Source organism: Eubalaena glacialis, chromosome 6, assembly GCF_028564815.1.
Source record: "Eubalaena glacialis isolate mEubGla1 chromosome 6, mEubGla1.1.hap2.+ XY, whole genome shotgun sequence".
In the NCBI taxonomy this organism is placed as follows: domain Eukaryota; kingdom Metazoa; phylum Chordata; class Mammalia; order Artiodactyla; family Balaenidae; genus Eubalaena; species Eubalaena glacialis.
Window position 1 is genome coordinate 97,170,350 of NC_083721.1, and position 19,623 is coordinate 97,189,972.

A 19,623-nucleotide genomic window follows, 5' to 3' on the forward strand; every position below is an offset into this window, starting at 1 on the left:
CATGGAATATGTTTTTGATGCGATGCTGTATGACAAAGGATACAAATTGGACGTGCATCATGTTAATAACTATATAAAAATAAAACTAATACAGGAAAAAGAACTATAAGGAACTTCTCCAGTGGTTTCCTTAGAACATTTTTTAAATTTTTCATAAATAAGCATGCATTAATTTTTAAATAAGAAAATATATTTCTAAAAGAAACAGAATGGATGAGTAACCGAAATGAGTGAATACTAAATAGTCAGAAGCTCATGTAACAAATACCTTGAGACTTCAGGCTCTGAGCCTCACTTACCACCCACTTTCCATCCTGATGTCTGACTATCCCTTTACATTCAAGGGAAGCTAAACAGTAGTTGAGGAAGCTTTGGGGTCTTGCCCCAGAACTTCCAGGGACTAATTCAGTGGCTGCATGCAAGTCATTTGACTTTGGTGCCCCTATCTAAGAAAAACTGACCAAAATGCTGAGCACCTAGATACCATGAGAAGATAAAAAATATGAAGACCACATTTTCTCAGTATAATGATGTCATAGAATTTTAGGTCTGAAAGTGTCCTCCAAAATCAGGTAGCCCGCCCTTTCACTTTACAGATGAGGTCCGGAGAAAGGAGGCACTTGCCCAAGGCCACACAGCTGGTTACAGGCAAGAGTTCAGCTGAAATCCAGGAGCGTGACTGCTGAGGCAGTGCCGTCTCCATTCTATAGAGGGCAGGAGTCCACTGGCCAACAGACAAGACCAAAAAGGCGGGGCATGTTCCCCAGCCATCTTCTCCGCAACCACATTCACTCAAATGGAAAGAACACCCTTCTTCCAATAATTTTCAGACACGTATTTCTAAATTTGCTAACAAAGAGAAATTTATGGACTATAAAGTAAACAACAATGAAGATAAAACAGTTCAAATAACATGTCAGATCCATATATACATCTGAATGTCCTGGGACAGTCCTGATTTTGGATGTTCCGTGCGATGGTTCCATAGGCACTGCTGTAATTGTCATATCATGTGTCCCAATTTTTGGTCCAGGATATTAGGCCACCTCACCTATACACCAAAACCTTCCCATTTGCAAATAGACACCTGTGGACCACAGTGGAGGCGAACACACACACACACAGTTCCTTCTCCCTCCGTAACAAACTGACCACCTTTCTCTGAGCTGAGTGCAGATGCACCGGGGTAGGCCTGGGAGTTCTTCTCCCTGGACAATATCAGCTCGTGTCTTTCCACTCTAGGGAAAGGAAAACAATCATACCCGGACCTTCTGGCTTTGGTGATCGCAGTCATCGTCACCATCATTGTCGCACTGGGGGTGAAGAATTCCGTGGGCTTCAACAACGTACTCAATGTGCTGAACCTGGCAGTGTGGGTGTTCATCATGATTGCAGGCTTCTTCTTCATCAACGGGAAATACTGGGCTGAGGGCCAGTTCTTGCCCCACGGCTGGTCAGGGGTGAGTTCTTTCCTAAATCCCAGTGTACCTGTTGCACGCTCTGCCTTCCACCCTGTGACAGTCTGAGACACACTTTCAAGAAGATGCTGCTTGTCTCATAACCTTCATGGCACTCTTTTCATCACCTTTTATCTGAATTTAATTGGAATGTTCTGAAGAAGTGGTTCTTTTTTATTTATTTGTTTCACAAACATTTGAGATCCTATTTTATGTGGAAAACAATAATAGACTTGAAGTTTTGGTCACTTGCAATATACCTAATATTACGCTAAGTGCTCTGCATATAATATCTCATTTAACCTTCCTAATAACCTTGCAAGGAGGATATTTACATTCTGGTCTTACAGATGAAAAAAACTCACACTCAGAGAGGTCAAATGACTTGCTATTAAGCACACAGTGTAAGTGGCCAAGTCAGGACCCAAAGCCAGGACTGTCTGACTCCACAGCCTGTACATGAGCAGCTCAGTCCTACAGAATCTCTCTACAGTCTATTCAGACAGTCCATAAATACACAAGGCAGTAAAGGAGGCCGGGAGAGTGGGCGGGTGAGGAAAGCATGAGTGTTGCCTGGGAATGGAACAAGAAAAGAACAGTTTTCAAATCTAATCCCAACATTTGACCCAAGGTGGAGAGTCCTGCTGGGGTCTGAGAGCAGAGAAGCCCACCTGGTGTGGCCTGGCGGTTGGCAAGAGAGTGCGCTGGACCAAAAGGACATTTTCAGATCTCATCCCTGTGATCTGATGGTGTGGTTTATGCTAAAGAAAGATGGGAAGGTCCGAGTGGCAAATTCTTTATACTGAGAAGTACTAGTTCTAAGTCGCACCTGGATTCTTTCTCTAGCACGACTAAAAATGCTTACTTTATGGATTTATGGGTAAAATTCACCAGCTCATTCTTCTTTTTTTCAAATAGTAGAATATAAATCAGAGAATTTTGAGTTAGAAGGGATCACAGAGGTCACCTGGTCCCATCCCCTCACTTAACAGGTAAATAAACTGAGGCTGGGAGAGGCACACCCACCCAGAATCAGTGACAGAAGCAAGTCCAGGATTCCACCCGTTTTGCTTTTGTAGTTTTTGCTTACACTGGTTTTCCTCCAAGAGGTCCAGGGACCAGAAATAGCTCTTGGAGAACACTCAAAATAACTTCTGTGTATTCTAAACCATGCCACGCTGTTCAATGCAGAGAAACAAGCAAGGAAGCAATTTAAGCCAAGATTTCTAGTCTTCTGCTTATCAGTAAGAATTCTGCAGAGTGCATCCCTCCCCCCTGAAGTGAATAAATCCTAAAACTGGTTCAAACCAGAAGAAGAGACAAAGAAACACTGTTAACCCCATTCTGGATTCCCAAGTCTATATTTTCTTATGATACAAATCGTTCCCTTCCTATCAAATAAGAAAACAACAAATTATAATAATGAGAAAGAAAGAATGTTTTCCCAGAACTCAACTGCATTTTCATCATAGCACATGAAAATGTTCTCACCATTTTCTTAACAATGTAAGAAATTACTGGGTCATGGACCTACTACGAGACTTTGGCCAACAGTTAACTTCTGTGCTTTCAGGTTTTCTCATCTATCAAGTGGTAAAACTAATGGCGACCAAATGTTTGCAAAAAAAGAATAAAATCTTAGATGTTTTTATGTGCACACTGTGTGGTTAGCAACAGCGATCATGACAGGAGGAAGCAGCTAGAATTTACCCACTACCTGCTGGGGGCCCAGCATTCTGCTCTAGGAATATTATCTCACTCTTATAACAAAACTTTAAAGCAGGTGCTGCTATCCCCAACTTACAAATGGAGAATTCAAGGCTCAGAGAAGCTGGGTAACTTGCCTGAAGTCACTTAGCTAGTCGGTGCCAGGACTGAAATTCCCACCCAGGTGTGTGGCTCCAAAGTCCCTTCCACTACACTGAGTGCCTTATGTATGATGACCCCTCCCTTCTGAGCCTTCTTTTAAAAAAAAAGGTAATAATGTAATTAAGCTGACATGTTACATTTTCATTTCCTTTAAGCCTTCACAAAGTCTTGGGGTCTTGGAGCTAGAAGGAGCATTAAGATGGGGGTATAGTTAAGCCGGCCCAGGCCAAATGTGCATTTTTACTAAGACATCATATCAAAGCAATTTGAAAACTCTTCTTAATTACTCAGATCATGTTTAATTTTCAAAATCTTCCTAATAACTTATCTAAATGGCACACACTGTAGTCTAGGCCCCATGTGAAGACTGGAAATAGTCATTATCCTCTGTGTAAACACCCTTTGCCCATGCTGAAGAAGATGAACTAGTCTTTTAGCTCTTCCTTTTGTGCTTTGTTCTGGGGTCTTTATTCTCTTTGGGGGGGGGGTCTCCTCTCCCTGCTTAGGGGCTCCACATCCTTCCTCAGTCAGGAGCTGCCTCATCACGGAAGGAGCTAATCAAGCCAGGCTTAGGGGCTTCCCATTTACCCAATCCCAGTTCTCACTGGCTTCTACAGCAAGAAAAGAAAATTGGAAATCAGGCATAAAAAAGAAAGGAAGGATGCCATCCCTAACAATTTTTTCCTTATGACATACTCTTTCATATACACTTTCCATTTAATCTTCACCACAGCCTTGCAAGATAAGTACAATGATCTCCACGTTTATATCGAAATAACTGAAGTTTAGAAAAGTTAAGATCACAGATCTAGACTGTAATAGAGTTGAAATTCAATCCCAGTCCTAGATGAGCCAAAGCCCTTATTTACTCCATTACGCCCAGGTTTGCACGCATCGAACCAATTGTCTTTTTTGGCACCTTTGGCCACTGACCTCACTCCAACCCAAACCTGCTACCTGGAGTAGGCTTGTCATTGGTCACCAAAAAAGCTTGGCTGGGATTTTGGATTTTTCGTGGCAAATCCATATTCCCTGCAAGAAATTCAAATATATGTCCTAGTGGCTGTGCCTGAAAACATCATCTGAGCACAAAGGACAGCCCAGTGTGAAGATGATGCTGACGCATCCTCCCTGCTATCTGCCTGGCCTTGGATTTCTGCGTTGTACATTTCCTCCACAGCCGACTGCCTGGACCTGTTCTTTCTCGACTTTGGTTTCAGGTCGCTTTTCCAGTCCAGCAAGGCCACTTTGAATATGGATGCTGTTTTTTAAGATCTGACACCTTCTCATGAGCATGTCATCCACCAAGTGAATAAACACACTCCCTACTCTGTCATCTGACGATTGTCAACAAAATCGAGTTGCCTACTTGGCAGCTTCATGAGCTTCTTCACTCCTTACAGAAACTCTGACCCCCACCCCTGGCGAGGGGACTAGTGCAGAGTTGGAGTCCACTTTCTTCTTCGATCCCTTTAGGTAGGACGGGATGGAGGAAACCACTGTGGACAGAGCGGTTTGTAAGGATACCATTACATGACTTGAAACACAATTTTCAAGGACTCTGAAAGAGTTAAAGAGCAATCCATCCTCTGGCCATGGACCCCTCAGAAGCCTACTCTTTCCGTGCTCCAACCACTTCCTTCCAAAGAAAATAGCATAAGGAATGGCTTACTCACTTACAGGTTCTGGGTCAAATGCTTCTTTGGTCTTGAAGAGTTTAAGAACAACAAACTTTTTTTTCCCTATATCAAGTAACTGCTGGCCCTCAGCTGAACCCCTGCTTCCATCTGCAATTCCTCAGCCCTCAAACGTTGTTGGATGCGCATTCGCTATATGTTATTTGTTCTCGATGCTCTCTTATGGTTTCTCTTTAACCAAATAAGACACTCTACCAGCACAAATAGCTCCCAGGAAAATGGTTCAGAGCAAGTATTTGTGGGGAATGCTGACAGCCTCCAAACAAAGGAAAACCTGTTTCCCATGTCTCCACATTTGAATCCACTTGCTGGAACCTATTAGCACATTCCACTGTCGCTGTGGACAGGCTGCTAATAGATCTGGAGCATGAGAGTGGTAGGAAATGCTGTTAAAGTTGGAGTTTTGTCTTGTGACCTTGAGAGTGAATTATAAAAATGTGCCTAATTATCTCCTAGGCACATGTGGCAGACACGCCAAGGCAGCATACAGAGAGCTGCCTCATCCTAATGCCTCTCAAATATCAGCAAGGCACAAGGGCCAGCTTTTAGGGATCTCAGACGCTGAGTAGCAGGCCGGCAATGACATTCTTTTGTCAACTAATTAAGCAGCGGCCCGCCAGCAACTGAGGCACGTGCTGTTTCCCCACAAACCTCTGTAGAGGGAAGGAGCCATCTGGATCGCCTGGCTGAGCAGCTACACCAGGTGGACTTTGGAAAACAATTTCCATTAATGTCATCAAATAAAAATCAATACTGCTTTTTTTATTTATATAAAACATTAAAGGAAAGTTAGGATAAAGTACGGATGAACCCAGAAACACACACACACACACACACACACACACACACACACACTTCACCCATCAGTTTAATTCACAGATGCTCACCCCTAGGTACCACACACATTCTTTCATGCATGGAAGTGTATCCTAATCGTAAATGCCAGAGGCCGGATCTGAGATCTGGGTAGAGTGAAGTGGAAAGCAGTTTTAGTGGGTATTTGGGTAGAGACACACCCATACACAGTTTCATTTTGTGGTTCTTTTGTATTTACCAGAGATTATTTGCTTACAAGGAAGAAAAACTCATTCAAACTAACTCAGGTAAAAAGGTGACCCTATTTGCTAATTGTATTATCTTTTCTTACATAATCTGTTTATTTAATCTATATCTTGTTAGGCCAGAGTCTGTTTGATCTTGGCAGGTGCGCTGATTTTTCCCCATTTGCCCACAGTCCCCAGATCCGTTCTCTACCCCTCATGCTCTGTTCTGTGCTCCAGAAGACCCCCTGCTGGTTGCTTCCTGTTGGGGTTAGCCAATGGGAGATATCACCAGATCAGAACGTGAGAAGAGAACAAGGCCAGGGTATTTCTTCCTCACTTCTTCCCAGCCTTGACCCCTAGAGTGCCTTCATTGAAATCATTCATTTGAACCATCTGAGTTAAATTCCGTGTCCTGCCTATCACAGTAGAACCTCCAGATGTCCTACCTTTGACCTGTTTAGTCTTTCTTCAACCATAATTTCTTTCTAGTTCTACATATGCAAGTTCAGGCTAACAGACATTCTCTTTGCAAACTTACTCTCTCTTCCCGACTTGATCATAGTTAATTTTCTGGTATCTAATCATTATCAGTAATTGCCATCCATTCTTTCATTCATCTGGGAAATAGTAGCATCCGTGTTTTACAAATAATATAGGTATTTATTAATCTTGTTCAGTTTGTTACCACAGTCAAGGTAGCATTTCGGGTCGTGCAGTGCCCTCTAGACTCCAAGCCCCAGGAAGTCAAGAGTACTCAGAGTACTTTTTGCACATAACTGCATCCACATCACCAAGCACAGTTCCTGGTTCATGGGAGCAGTTAATAAAATGTGTCAAGTTCTAAAAGAAAAATAAGGAGGATGAGGAAGAGGAGGAGGAATTTGTGCCCTTGGTTTCATCTGTTCTAGAAAAACTTATAATAGTAATAAAAATACTACTGATAAGAGGAATATTTATTAAGTACCTATTGTATTCTATGACTGTGGTTGACCGTATTATCTCATTTAATCCCTGGAACAATCCAATGAGCTAAACACGATTTTTATTTCCATTTAAGTGATAAAGAAAATGAGACCCCAAGGGGTTAGGAACTTGTTCTAGGTCACCAAGCTAGTACATGGCAGAACCAACCTAGGTCTGACAGTCTACAGAATCTGCACTCCTAACCAAGTCCTATGCCACCCATTTGCATGGCTCTGTGATTCCCTCTGGAGCCTTCAAAATTGGAAGGTGTCCCTCCAATTCTGTCTGGAGGTATCTTCCACTGAGTCTTCTTTTTCAGTTAGACATCCCCTGGTCCTCAGTTAATCTTCATATGGTACGGTTTACAGACCTCTCACCTTTTTCCAGGGTAGATTGGCCCTATAGTTCTTATTTAGGACCTTCCTACCCACCTACCCTCAGCAGGGAGCTCTTCCAGTATCTATGACCTTTCCATCCAGCACTGATCACACCAAGTGGGCATGGCACTGTAGCCCTGGGACATCCTAATCGGGAGCAATGCATCTTCAGACTGATTGTCAGAAAAGGTCACTGTATGATTTACAAGAGGGTGTGTGTGTGTGTGTGTGTGTGTGTGTGTGTGTGTACGGGAAAAAAGATGTTAAAGGAAGAGAAGACAGGACTGTTTTCTGGAAGCTGTCTTAAAGCAAGGCTTTCCTTGATTGGAGCAGCTTAGCGAGCCTACAGTCCCAGCAATCATTCATCCCTGAACACCAGAGACATTTTTTAGACAAATGAAAACAAGCACGTTTCCAAACCTGTGAACCTCCACGTATGATGAGGTGAGATGTTTGACCTCCTTGTCTGGATGCCAAAGACACTTTCCACGTCCTCAAATGGAGGACTTTGCTGGTGTGAAATTGGGAGTTATCTCCTCTCCCAGAAAGTATCCCCCTGGTGACAACTGCTTGTTTGAGAAGTTCTTTCTATTAGAATAGATCAGGAGTTCTTAGATTTCTTTGTGTGCAGTGGACTCCTTGGCAGTCTGGTGAAGCCGATGGACCCCTTCTGAATTATGTTTATACTATGTATAAATTGTGTTTATAAATGAACAACCTAATTACATAGGAGTTCGAAAGAAATCAATTACAGTTAACCTCTGAACAACACGAGTTTGAACCAAGCAGTTCCACTTAGGTGGATTTTTTTTCAAAAGTAAATACTACAGTACTACACCGGTCAGTGGTTGGTTGAATCTGCAGATACAGAACCACAGATATGAAGGAACCGAGTACATGGGGGAACCACAGATACAGAGGGCCAGTATAAGTTATACTCAAATTTTCAGCTGTGCTGTGGTCGGCACCCCTAACCCCCATGTTGTTCAAGGGTCAATTGTATATTGAAATATAGTTATAAAAATATTTTTTAATTGTGATATAACTATGTGCTTTGTTATTAGTGCTTTAAATATTAATATCTATGTCTAATAACTGACATAAATTGGAAGTCACAATGAGCACAAGTGGTATTTCAAGATCTCTGCAACAACTAATACAATGGGAAAATAGCTGATTGCTATTGGTGACAAAGTCACAGGTACTGTTAGTCACCTACACTCATAACTGAAAGAAATGATAACATTCAGTTGAAGGGTAGTGAAAAGAAAGATGTATTTTTTTCTCTGCAAAATTCTCAGACGCTCCCCCACGAATTGCATGAACCCCAGAATAAGAACTTCCAGTTAGAGAACTGAAGCATTAAAGTCCTGACAGGAGAGACTGTAGAAGAGACCAACTCATTTTACAGATGAGCAAAGGTTGCTTTTGAAAGTTTGAGACGATCTTCCATTTTGTGATGTTCCTTGTAGGTTCCAGTTCTCAGTATTTTGTCTTTTACCTATTGAGAAGTCAGTAGGAAAGGTAAGAGTGAAAATTTAGGGACAGGTGTCTGCTTGGCACGTGTTTAGAATTTCATCATTTATAAACCGAATATGGAGAAAAGGAAAAAATGGTCAGTCCACAATGAGCCTCACTCCTGGACCCCTGGCTAGAGCTTGCAGGTTGCCAAATCCCCTCACCCCATACACAAAAGCCCAGAAAAATCTCTTTCATCTTCCCCAAATGGGACACCCCCAAGCATTCAAAGAGGCACATTTCTTACTTTCAGCTGATAATGAGAATGCTAAGGTGGGAAAACATAATTTAAACTTCGATAGATTCTTTGGAAGAAAGTCACACGCTCCTCAGTGGAAGATTTTCACTGCTTGACTCATCAAGTCACAACCACCCTTGGGATCACATAGGCTCCTGTCAGACAGACATCCAGCAGATGTCACTGGATACCATCTCCTCAGCTTCACACTGCCTCACTCCTCATCCTTCCCCTGCCTTGTAGCCCAACAAGGCCATTCAAGCCCCCAAAAGGAACAGTAAAATCAAATTGTCTCTACCTGTCTTCCCATGAAAGACACTACACGATTTGAAGATCTGAAAATCTTTTATATCATTTCACATCTGGAAGATGCCCTGGAAATGATCTACCAGGGTCACTAATGGTAATTTGGACAATTTGTGCAAAAGCATCTGAGCCCCCTACACTAAATGCCAGAAGCGCCCACCCCATGTCTCTGTGTCAGTCACAAGTACCTCCCTACATTTCCAAACATCTCCTAAGGGCAGTCATACAGACCCTGGTTGTGAGTGAGAACCACTGAATGAAAACAAAGCACAAAGAAGTTAATGAGTTCCCCAACACATAGGGGTAGCCAACTTATTGATTTATTTATAACCCCACTTACTTCCAAAAATTATTTGAATGTGCTGAATGACCTAGTTTTTATTTGGATATAATTCTCCTTATCTTCATTTTACACATGGGGGAATTTCCCAGTGTCACACAGCTAGAAAGTAGAGATCAGAACTCAAGCGTCTAGCACAAGTTCCACCATGTTACTCCTTCTACCACTCAGTACTGTTTGCCGGGCACCAGGCAATTCTGGGGACCACGTCAGGCCCTGGTGCTGCCCTGACACTTTGAGTCTGAAAAATGTCTTCATCCCTATAGGTGCTGCAAGGAGCAGCCACATGTTTCTATGCGTTCATTGGCTTTGACATCATCGCCACCACTGGAGAGGAAGCCAAGAATCCCAACACATCCATCCCTTATGCTATCACTGCCTCCCTGGTCATCTGCCTGACAGCATATGTATCCGTAAGTACCAAATGCTTATGTGACCCTCCTCATGGCCTTTTCATATTTGACCTTAAAATGTGGCTCTGGGACTGGGTTTCCTTCTGTCAGGAAGTAATCCTTCACTTGTGCCTTCTCGGTGTTTGTACGCATATGTTTCGTGTTGCTCCTTCTTTTTACACTGGCTCAAGCTCACCCCACCCACCAATGACAAGGAGAAAATCAGGGCTCCAAACTGGAGATGGGAGAAGCCCCAGGTCCTCACTTCAGCCATGGCCCGCATCCCTGCTCCGTCCTATGCACAGGCTCTTGGTGTCCGCTGCTGCCCAGGGGAGAGTGTGCAGGGAGTGGGCTGCCGTCCAAGGAGCTCAGATCACAGGCTGGCAGTAACGGGCGGGTGTGCAAGCAGAGGCACTGTGGGCCTCTGCGCACCCTCCTCAATGCTCTTCTGTCTTCTGGGAGCTTCCCGGCAGCAAAGAGGCAAGGCTCTCCCAGGGCGGGGAAAGAGAATTCATCGTCCTCTAGAAATGCTTCTCCCTTAACTCTCGGGGGTGGGGGGTGCGGAGTGGGAGGAGATGTAATTTCTTTCTGCTGTTGCTCCCTCTTTTTACACTGGCTCAAGTTCGCCCCTTCAGGTTTCCCTGCCAAGGGAAGTCCTTAGAATGGAGCCTTCAGGCTGTCTTCTGAGGATCACGCCCCTCAGACACTCTTCACACTTCTGATGTGTCATCTCTCAGCTCCCATCCCAGAATTTCTATCACAGAAATAGTTCAGCCACATGCAACATCCCCCTCAGCCCCTGGCAGTGGAGAGGACCAGCTGGTAAGCCGACAGATGTGTGGTTACACAAGTCGCCCCAAGTCCTGGGGGTCCCACTCACTTCAGTCACCACAATTATCATAGAAAGAGCCAGCAGCCGGGGTGCACCCTGTCAGCCCTGCCGCTCCTGCTGCCACGGCGTGCGACAAGAACCTCCTAACAACCCCTACCAAAAACACCGGAAAAACACCTTTAGCAACAACCTGAAGAAACCAGGCCAAGGGATCATTAAGGTGAGCTGCAAAACAGGATTGTCCTGGAAGCCAAAGGAAAACATGAGAGCAGCACTGGATGTGGTTTGCCCACCCAAATCTTTACGGATGGGTCAATTATCACCCCCCCCCCCGCCACCGCCCCATGCACACACATGCAACTGGCTTCATCTTATCCAACCCTGATGATCCCTGCAGACAGAATGTTCAGGAACAGCTGGGGGTGGGGGAAGCAGGCAGGGGTAGCAGCGGAGACACTCTGCTCTGCATTCCCCCTCCTACTCCTCCCTCATACCTCCCCTCCTCCAGGAGTCAACCATTGTAGCACACACAGTAAAGTTAATAATCACAGCTCCTTCCTTAGAACAGTGCTTTATAGACTACAGAATATGTCTACACATCTACCAACTTTTGCCCATCCTAATCTAATGTGGGCAGGAGACACTCTGAGAGTTGCTGTAAGAATCTATCCCTCTCTCCTCAGGTCTACCCCGATGTTGCTGGGAAAGATTCCCTTTTAGAATGCGTGGGCCCTAACCATGCCTCCGGGGTTGTTTGGTCTTGTGTTGGTCAGCAGGCTGCCATTCTACCACCAGGAAAAGAGTCAAATTGCTGGGCTGTGGTCATTCATCCTGCTGTCCTCCCTAGTGGCGCATGGCTTCACTGGAGGATCTTGACTCCTGAGAAATAGGCAAAGAGGTGATCTAGAAATGAACCACCCTCTCCTTTTCAGGCTCTGGACTCCCTCACTGATGCCAGGATTGGCCTTCACAGGCCAGGGGGCACCTGGTCTTATGACTGGCGGCTCCATCACCTGGGGCCAATTATGACGGGAGGGATGTTACAGCAGATCTATGACATGTGTGGAGAAATAGGTCCTGGTTAAGCAAAGCCATAGTGGTCTTATAGCCCACAGTAGCACTGGATTCCATCCTGATGCCATAATTTATTTCTTGGCCTGCCTGGTTCCTGGGACTGAGCTACAGAGAGGAAATGGAAACATGAGTCCCATCAGTTAATCGGTTATAGATCTCCTATGCATTTATCTTTAGAGTTTTGATCTCTGGTCTTTAGGGTAAGATCTAGTACAGTTAAGATTCTGTAGGACCCTGAAAGTGTAAAAGAAATGAAACTCTTGTCTAGGTGGGCATGGTGCTCATGGTCACTGCCAGGCCCTGGCTCTAGTGCCTTTGGCTGCAGCTCCTTCCATCGGATAATATCTGCCCTTCATTGAACTATCAGTGTAGCTCTGCTTTCATGGAGCTGAAATACCTGCAGACTTATCCCTCAGATACAAAAGGGTCACAGAGAGATATTACAAATGATTTGGTCTAGTCCACTAAATTCACATGTGGGGAGAAAATACTGAGACCAAGCGTTCCAAAGGCCAAATAACTGGTCTAAAGTAAAGGCACGTGCCAAGAAGTGGCAGATCCAAGCTCCCATGCAGGACCAGGCCTCTCTCCTCTCCTATGGGACCTCCATCCGTGCTTCAGACAGACCCCTCTACCTCCAGCCATGTTTCCTCTTGTTTTAACAGGTGAGCATGATCTTAACTCTGATGGTGCCATATTACGCAATTGACACGGAATCCCCTCTCATGGAGATGTTTGTGGCTCGTGGGTTCTATGCTGCAAAATTCATAGTGGCCATCGGCTCAGTTGCAGGACTGACAGTCAGCTTGCTGGGCTCCCTCTTCCCAATGCCGAGGGTCATTTATGCCATGGCTGGCGATGGGCTCCTTTTCAGGTAAGGGGTATGCTCAGTGGCATTTATTCTATTCTTCCATGCCTGCCCAGGGAGACTGTCACCCACTGTCAGCCTGACCGTAATTTTGATGTGAGTACCTGTCACATAGACAATGGAACCTGTCATATATCTTGGCAAAGGGTTTGAGTGAAATTAGTTTAGGTCCTAAAACAGCCCCTCCGTTTGATTCTGGGTCCCTCAATCTAGCAACAAACTAATATGTCCCCCCAATGGCCCCCTCCCCTCTTATTTGACATTGTATAAAGATGATGAGTGCCAAAATGCTACATTGGGTGGCCTCCAGAAGGAAGAACCCATCCCAGGGGCATCTGAGGCTTGCCCTCACATTGAGGCCTGACGACTACCCCTCTGAAGCTGAAAAAGTTCACAGTTACAATCAAAGAGAGGATAAGACCGTCTGAACAGAGCCTAATAATAGTAGCAACAATTGCTACCATTTATTGAACATTTGTGTATCCCAGGTATATGGTATCCCATTTAGTCAGCACATTGACTCTATTTTACAGAAGAGTATACTAGATGAATATACTCAGAGAGGTTAAAAAAAAAAAAACTTGCCCCAAATCCCCCAGCTGCTGGGTGGCGGGGTCAGGATTTGAACCCAGGACTGTCTGACCCCGACAACCAGACTTTTAACCACATCAATATACTGACACTTCCAGCCCCCTAAGCTGGCCATGAAGTAGCCTATCTGCCCATGGTACAAGGGGATGTGGCCCCATCTCTTGGTTCCTAGTGTCTACTGTGTGAAGAGCTTGCAGGGAAGGCATTCTTCAAGCGCACAAAACAAGGAGTAAACCTCCAAGGAGCTCTCAGGAGTGCAGAGAGATCCAGCTCAGGGACTTTATCTCTGCCATAGGCTGTCACATTCTGCACCGTTTCCTCCACATACCCCCTGAGGTCACCACTGAGCTGTGACCTTGGGGGAGCTGGAAAGATCAAGAAAAGGCTGACTAGCTATCTATTTTATATTTGGTAGTGTATATATGTCCATGCCACTCTCTCACGTCGTCCCAGCTTACCCTTCCCCCTCCCCGCAGCCGCATGGCACAGGGAGATCAGCTTGTGCTTTGTGACCACCTAAAGCGGTGGGATAGGGAGGGTGGGAGGGAGATGCAAGAGGGAGGGGATATACGGATATATGTATATGTATAGCTGATTCACTTTGTTATAAAGCAGAAACTAACACACCATTGTAAAGCAATTATACTTCAATAAAGATGTTAAAAAAAAAAAAGAAAAGAAAAGAAAGGGCTGACCATAGTGGAGGTGTGACAACTTCACACATCCAAAAGGTTTTTCAGCTATCAAAGAAAACCAAGAAGAAAGATGCTGGGGCTCCGAGCACAGTTTATAGTCTTGTTTGAATCATGGAAATAAGGGAGGAATGGACGAGGAGGGAGGAGGGAGTGCCAGAATGAAAGAGGAGGAGGGTGGGAACCTACCTAAGCCTCCAGGAACTGCTAAAGAAGGGTGCCATTCAGTCACCCTTGTTGGTCTTCTCTATCTTCTCCAGTTAGTAAGTGGCTGGATTTAGCCTTCATCCAGGAGCACATGTTCTCAATGACTGTACTATTTTGCCAACCAAATCCCTGTACTTCTGTTGTAGAGCAAGTGCTTCTCAAGCTTTGGCATAAATCAGAATCCTCTGGAGGTTTTTTAAAGCGTAGAGTTTGTTGGGCCCCGCTCCCAGAGAGTCTGACATGGTAGGTCTCAGGTAAAGCCTGAGGATACATATTTCTAACAAGTTCCAAGGTGATGCTGATGCTGTTGATCCATGGACCACACGTTGGGTCAGACAGGTGTAGAGGACCCCCAAGCAGATGTATGACTTCGCCAAGTATCCCGTCTTCATAGCAAAGCTTATGCTTCAATTTAGATTTCTGAGAACCCTCTAGATTCAATCAACCCATCACATCACATAATGAAGTAGGAATTTTAATAAAGAAGTTTGGCTCAAACTCAAGGAATTAAAGTAAATTCTGTTTAAATTATATTCCAGGAACTGAATCCTGGGGTAGGAATAGCAGCTGTATTTAAAGCAGTGAATCCAGAAGTAAGCTGGAGAAGCAGGACCAGGAGGTGTTAAACCATGTTGAATCAATCCCCATGTGTAGCTCACCGTGAACCCTCTGCTTGCCCCTCCCTTCAGGTTCCTGGCTCACGTGAGCTCCTACACGGAGACCCCAGTGGTGGCCTGCATCGTGTCGGGGTTCCTGGCGGCTCTCCTCTCCTTATTAGTCAGCCTGAGAGATCTGATTGAGATGATGTCCATCGGCACCCTCCTCGCCTACACCTTGGTCTCTGTCTGTGTCTTGCTCCTTCGATACCAACCAGAAAGTGACATTGATGGGTTTGTCAAGTTTTTGTCTCAGGAGCACACAAAGAAGAAGGAGGGCATTCTGGCTGAGTGTGAGAAGGAAGTTTGCTCTCCTGTGAGTGAAGGGGAAGAGTTTTCCGGCCCAGCCACCAACACATGTGGGGCTAAGAACTTACCATCCTTGGGAGACAATGAGATGCTCATAGGGAAATCAGACAAGTCAACCTACAACGTCAACCACCCAAACTACGGCACCGTGGACGTGACCACAGGCATAGAAGCCGATGAAACTGAAAACATTTATCTCATCAAGTTAAAGAAGCTGATTGGGCCCCGTTACTACACCATGAGGATCCGGCTGGGCCTTCCAGGCAAGATGGACCGGCCCACAGCAGCGACAGGGCACACGGCGACCATCTGCGTGCTCCTGCTCTTCGTCCTCATGTTCATCTTCTGCTCCTTCATCATCTTCGGTTCCGACTACATCTCAGAGCAGAGCTGGTGGGCCGTCCTTCTGGTCATTCTCATGGTGCTGCTGATCAGCATCCTGGTGTTTGTGATCCTGCAGCAGCCAGAGAACCCCAAGAAGCTGCCCTATATGGCTCCCTGTCTCCCCTTTGTGCCTGCCTTTGCCATGCTGGTGAACATCTATCTCATGCTGAAGCTCTCCACCATCACGTGGATCCGGTTTGCGGTCTGGTGCTTTGTGGGTAAGCAGCTTCCTTTGAAGCCTTGAGAGTTCCCTTCTAAGACCTTGATCAGGCTTATCTCAAAATTACCTCCTAGCTGGACTGGGCATCACTATTCCGAGAGAAATCTGGCTGGTTCTGTGGATCCCTACTTACTGCTTTAGAGTCAAAACAGCCAGTTGTGCCCTTTCTGCCTGTTATGATCTTGGTTGTTAGTCTTGAAGAATGATACTGATCAATCCATCACTTCATTGAATACTATTATTGGATGTTCTTTTGGTGGATAATTAGTATCATAGAAAGTCCACTTAAAATGAATCCACATTTTTAAAAAGGACAAAAATAACATAAAAATGAGGGTGGGAAAGGCTGATTGGAATTCTTAAAAACTAAAAATTATGAAACATTTTATTTATCTTACGTTCAACAAAATTAGCAATCATGCCATGTTTTTTTAAATGAGCAAACTATGAATTAAGTATGGGGTTTCAGGCACAGTTTTTTGACAAAATTGTATCATGGCACCATTTAACAGCCCTCACTTTTTGTTGACTTTGCAAAATATTCAAGTTTTTCATTTTTTCCCAAGATCTTTCTTCATCCTTTGATATTCCAATCATTCTCTTGGGAAGTACCCATCATACCATCATCCTTGTTGCTTTTCTCTTCTTCTATTGATAACTGATAGGACTCTGTTGGGTCATCAACGTCCACAGCTTTGAGTGAATTACTATTGCTCTGTCTAAACTCACTTTCACTGCCTTCAGGAAGTCCTGTATCATTCCCAAGATTTCTAGTTTTCCTTTGGGATCAATTTATATTATATTCACATTACATGTTTATCCTATATGACCATCACTGATGTTTATGGAATTGCTGGGGATTGGTGCTTGTGATAACTTGAGAGGGATGTTTAAGTGAAGACTAATTTTAAAGTTCCTTAGTTATTATTTTTATATTTCCTATACAACTTGGTAACCCTGGGGTCTCTGGCAACAAATACTTAGCTAAGGAGAGTCCTTAGGTGCTTTGAGGAATAGGAAAGTAGAGAATAAGTAACTCAGCCTTAAGGGAGGCAAGACAAATATGTGTGAATCAACCAGCCTGGGCAAGGCAGCATAGAGAGTCATTGAGTTGTAGCCCATCCACTCCTTGAGGTCAGGGATATGGGTGTTCAACCCGGTGACCTCTGTGCCGGAACATAGTTCGTGCTTAATAAATACTTCTCTCTGATTGTAAAGCACTCTTCAGATGAAAAAAAAGGAAACTTCCAGTCAGAATAGCTGGAAAGGACTTTAAGGAGGTAGAATTTGAACTGGGCCTATAAGATAGGATTTAGGTAGAGGGAAGTGGGGGGAAAACACAGTATTCAAAGGAAAGAACATATGTCTCCCAGAAGACTCCTCACATCTGAAGGCCATCCTATGCCTTCTTGTAAGCATTTTGTACCAATTTTTCACTACCCTAAGCCTCATCCCTTGTTAGACTTTAAGGGATCTCTTGAGAGGACCCCACCGACTCATCAAAGTTCTAAGCATTTATATGATTTATTCACAATCTCTCTTTTCTGTTTAAACATTTTTCCACTGGAACAAGAAGCTAACCAATGGAAAGATGCTATTATGGGCAGAAATGAATGAAGTGGGTAGAAATATTACAGTCATGTATTTGTCAAATGAATGAAGGCACAGACACAAATACACATGAATTTATTCATCTTTTCCTGGACTATTTAAGCTAGAAGAAGCCTCCAACATCTAGTACAGTGTTACCCACAGTGTGGTGACCATTCCATTGTTAATATATGGACTGATTTTAAAGAGTATATGAATGAACTTTTTAAAATATTGTATGATTATTATTCACTTTCACAAATACTAGAAAAATATATATATTCACATGAATCTGGTGATTATTTTTAAATTTTAAAAGTGAGTCAAGGAGATTCAAGATGGCAGAGAGTAGGTGGACATGGAGTTCATCTCTCTCCACGGATGCATCAGGAATACATCTGTAGATGCAACAATTCTCACAGAACACCAGCTGAAAACTAGCAGAAGACCTTGGACACTGGAAAGGACTATAAAGATCCCTGCATAACTGGGTAGGATGGAAAAAAAGAAGGGAGAAGGAGGAGGAGAGGAAGCGGGACAGGACCTGCACCCCAGGGAGGGGAAGCTGAAGCAGAGGAGAGAGCCCCGAATTCGGGGAAACCCCCTCTCTGACAGGGAAATAGACTGGGACAGAAGGGAAGCATTAGAGGCTATTGGAAGAGGGTGAAGCGGCCAGCCTGTGGCAGACAGGACAGAGTGAGAAATACACAGATGGTCCGTACTGTGGCCATACGTGCCTGGGACTGGGACGTGTATTCACAGGTGTGCAAAGGGGCTGGGAGCTGGTGCATGGGGACTGGAGAACAGGCTCAGAGCGAGAACTGCTGTTGGCTGTGGGGAGACGGACTGAGGGGACGGGAGGGAGGAAATCTGCAGCAGGGAATGCCTAGGGAGGAAGACCGGACTGCCATGGAAGCAGGGTGCTATTGCTCAGTCACACGCAGGGGGAGGAGCCACTACTGTAGCCTCTCTCTGCCTACACACCAGCACCTGCCAGTGACAATAAAAGAAGCCCAGGGGGCTTCCCTGGTGGCGCAGTGGTTGGGAGTCCATCTGACGGTGCGGGGGACACGGGTTCGAGCCCTGGTCCTGGAAAATCCCATGTGCCGCGTACCAGCTGGACCTGTGCGCCACAGCTACTGAGCCTGTGCTCTAGAGTCCGCCAGCCACAACTACTGAAGAGCGCGCACCTGGAGCCCACGCTCCACAACAAGAGAAGCCGCCACAATGAGAAGCCTGTGCATCACAACGAAGAGTGGCCCCTGCTCGCCACAACTAGAGAAAGCCTGAGCACAGCACAAAGACCCAACACAGCCAAAAAATAAACAAATAAATAAAGAAATTTATTTAAAAAAAAAAAAAAAAAGAAGCCCACTCAGGGCTGGCTCTTGTGCGCTGGCTGCTGAGCAATAAAAAAGCCCCCTCAGGGCTGGCCCTCCTGTGCCTTACGCCAGGCAGCAGAAAAGGCCCTCATTAGGGCTCTTGCACCCGTGGCCGCCGGCTTCCCTCCGCATTTGGTGCACCTGGGGCTCCCATGATCCAAGCAGTCATACCACCTCTGCGCCCGGTCCTCACAGGGGCAGACCCAAGAGCTCCAAGGCAGACTCAGGACAAGACTCCTGTAGGTGGACCACGTACAGAGCTGGGGATAAAACCAAAGCTGAACCCCAGGGATGGGGTGACTAAGGAAGAAGATGGAAAATCTTTCCACCAGCTGTACAAGCTGCAGATTAAATCCCCACAATCAGTTAGGCAGACCCTGCGTCTATGGAATATCTGAGTAGACACTGAGTGTTCCCACAAATGAAAACGGTCTAGCTCTGGCAGCTGTGGACTTTGGGGGCAGCACACACAGGAACTGGGCCAGATCAGAGCCTGAGTGGTCCCCACAGTGCCCACAGCAGGTCCAGAGACCAGCCAGGAGGCAGAGGGGGGGCTGTGGCTCACGGCGTGTGCAAGGACACTTACAGCAGACATCCCACGGAAACATAATTATTACT

At 45.1% G+C, this 19,623-nt stretch overlaps 1 protein-coding gene across 1 annotated transcript in view; it reads left to right on the plus strand.

The window, feature by feature from the left end:
• SLC7A14 (solute carrier family 7 member 14) overlaps positions 1-19,623 on the plus strand; it is a 67,598-nt gene that overhangs the window by 28,498 nt on the left and 19,477 nt on the right. Inside the window, exons 3-6 of the mRNA XM_061193439.1 lie at positions 1,243-1,460; positions 10,075-10,221; positions 12,772-12,980; positions 15,154-16,031. Of these exons, the coding sequence (XP_061049422.1) occupies positions 1,243-1,460; positions 10,075-10,221; positions 12,772-12,980; positions 15,154-16,031 (1,452 nt within the window). The remainder of the gene's footprint in view (positions 1-1,242; positions 1,461-10,074; positions 10,222-12,771; positions 12,981-15,153; positions 16,032-19,623) is intronic.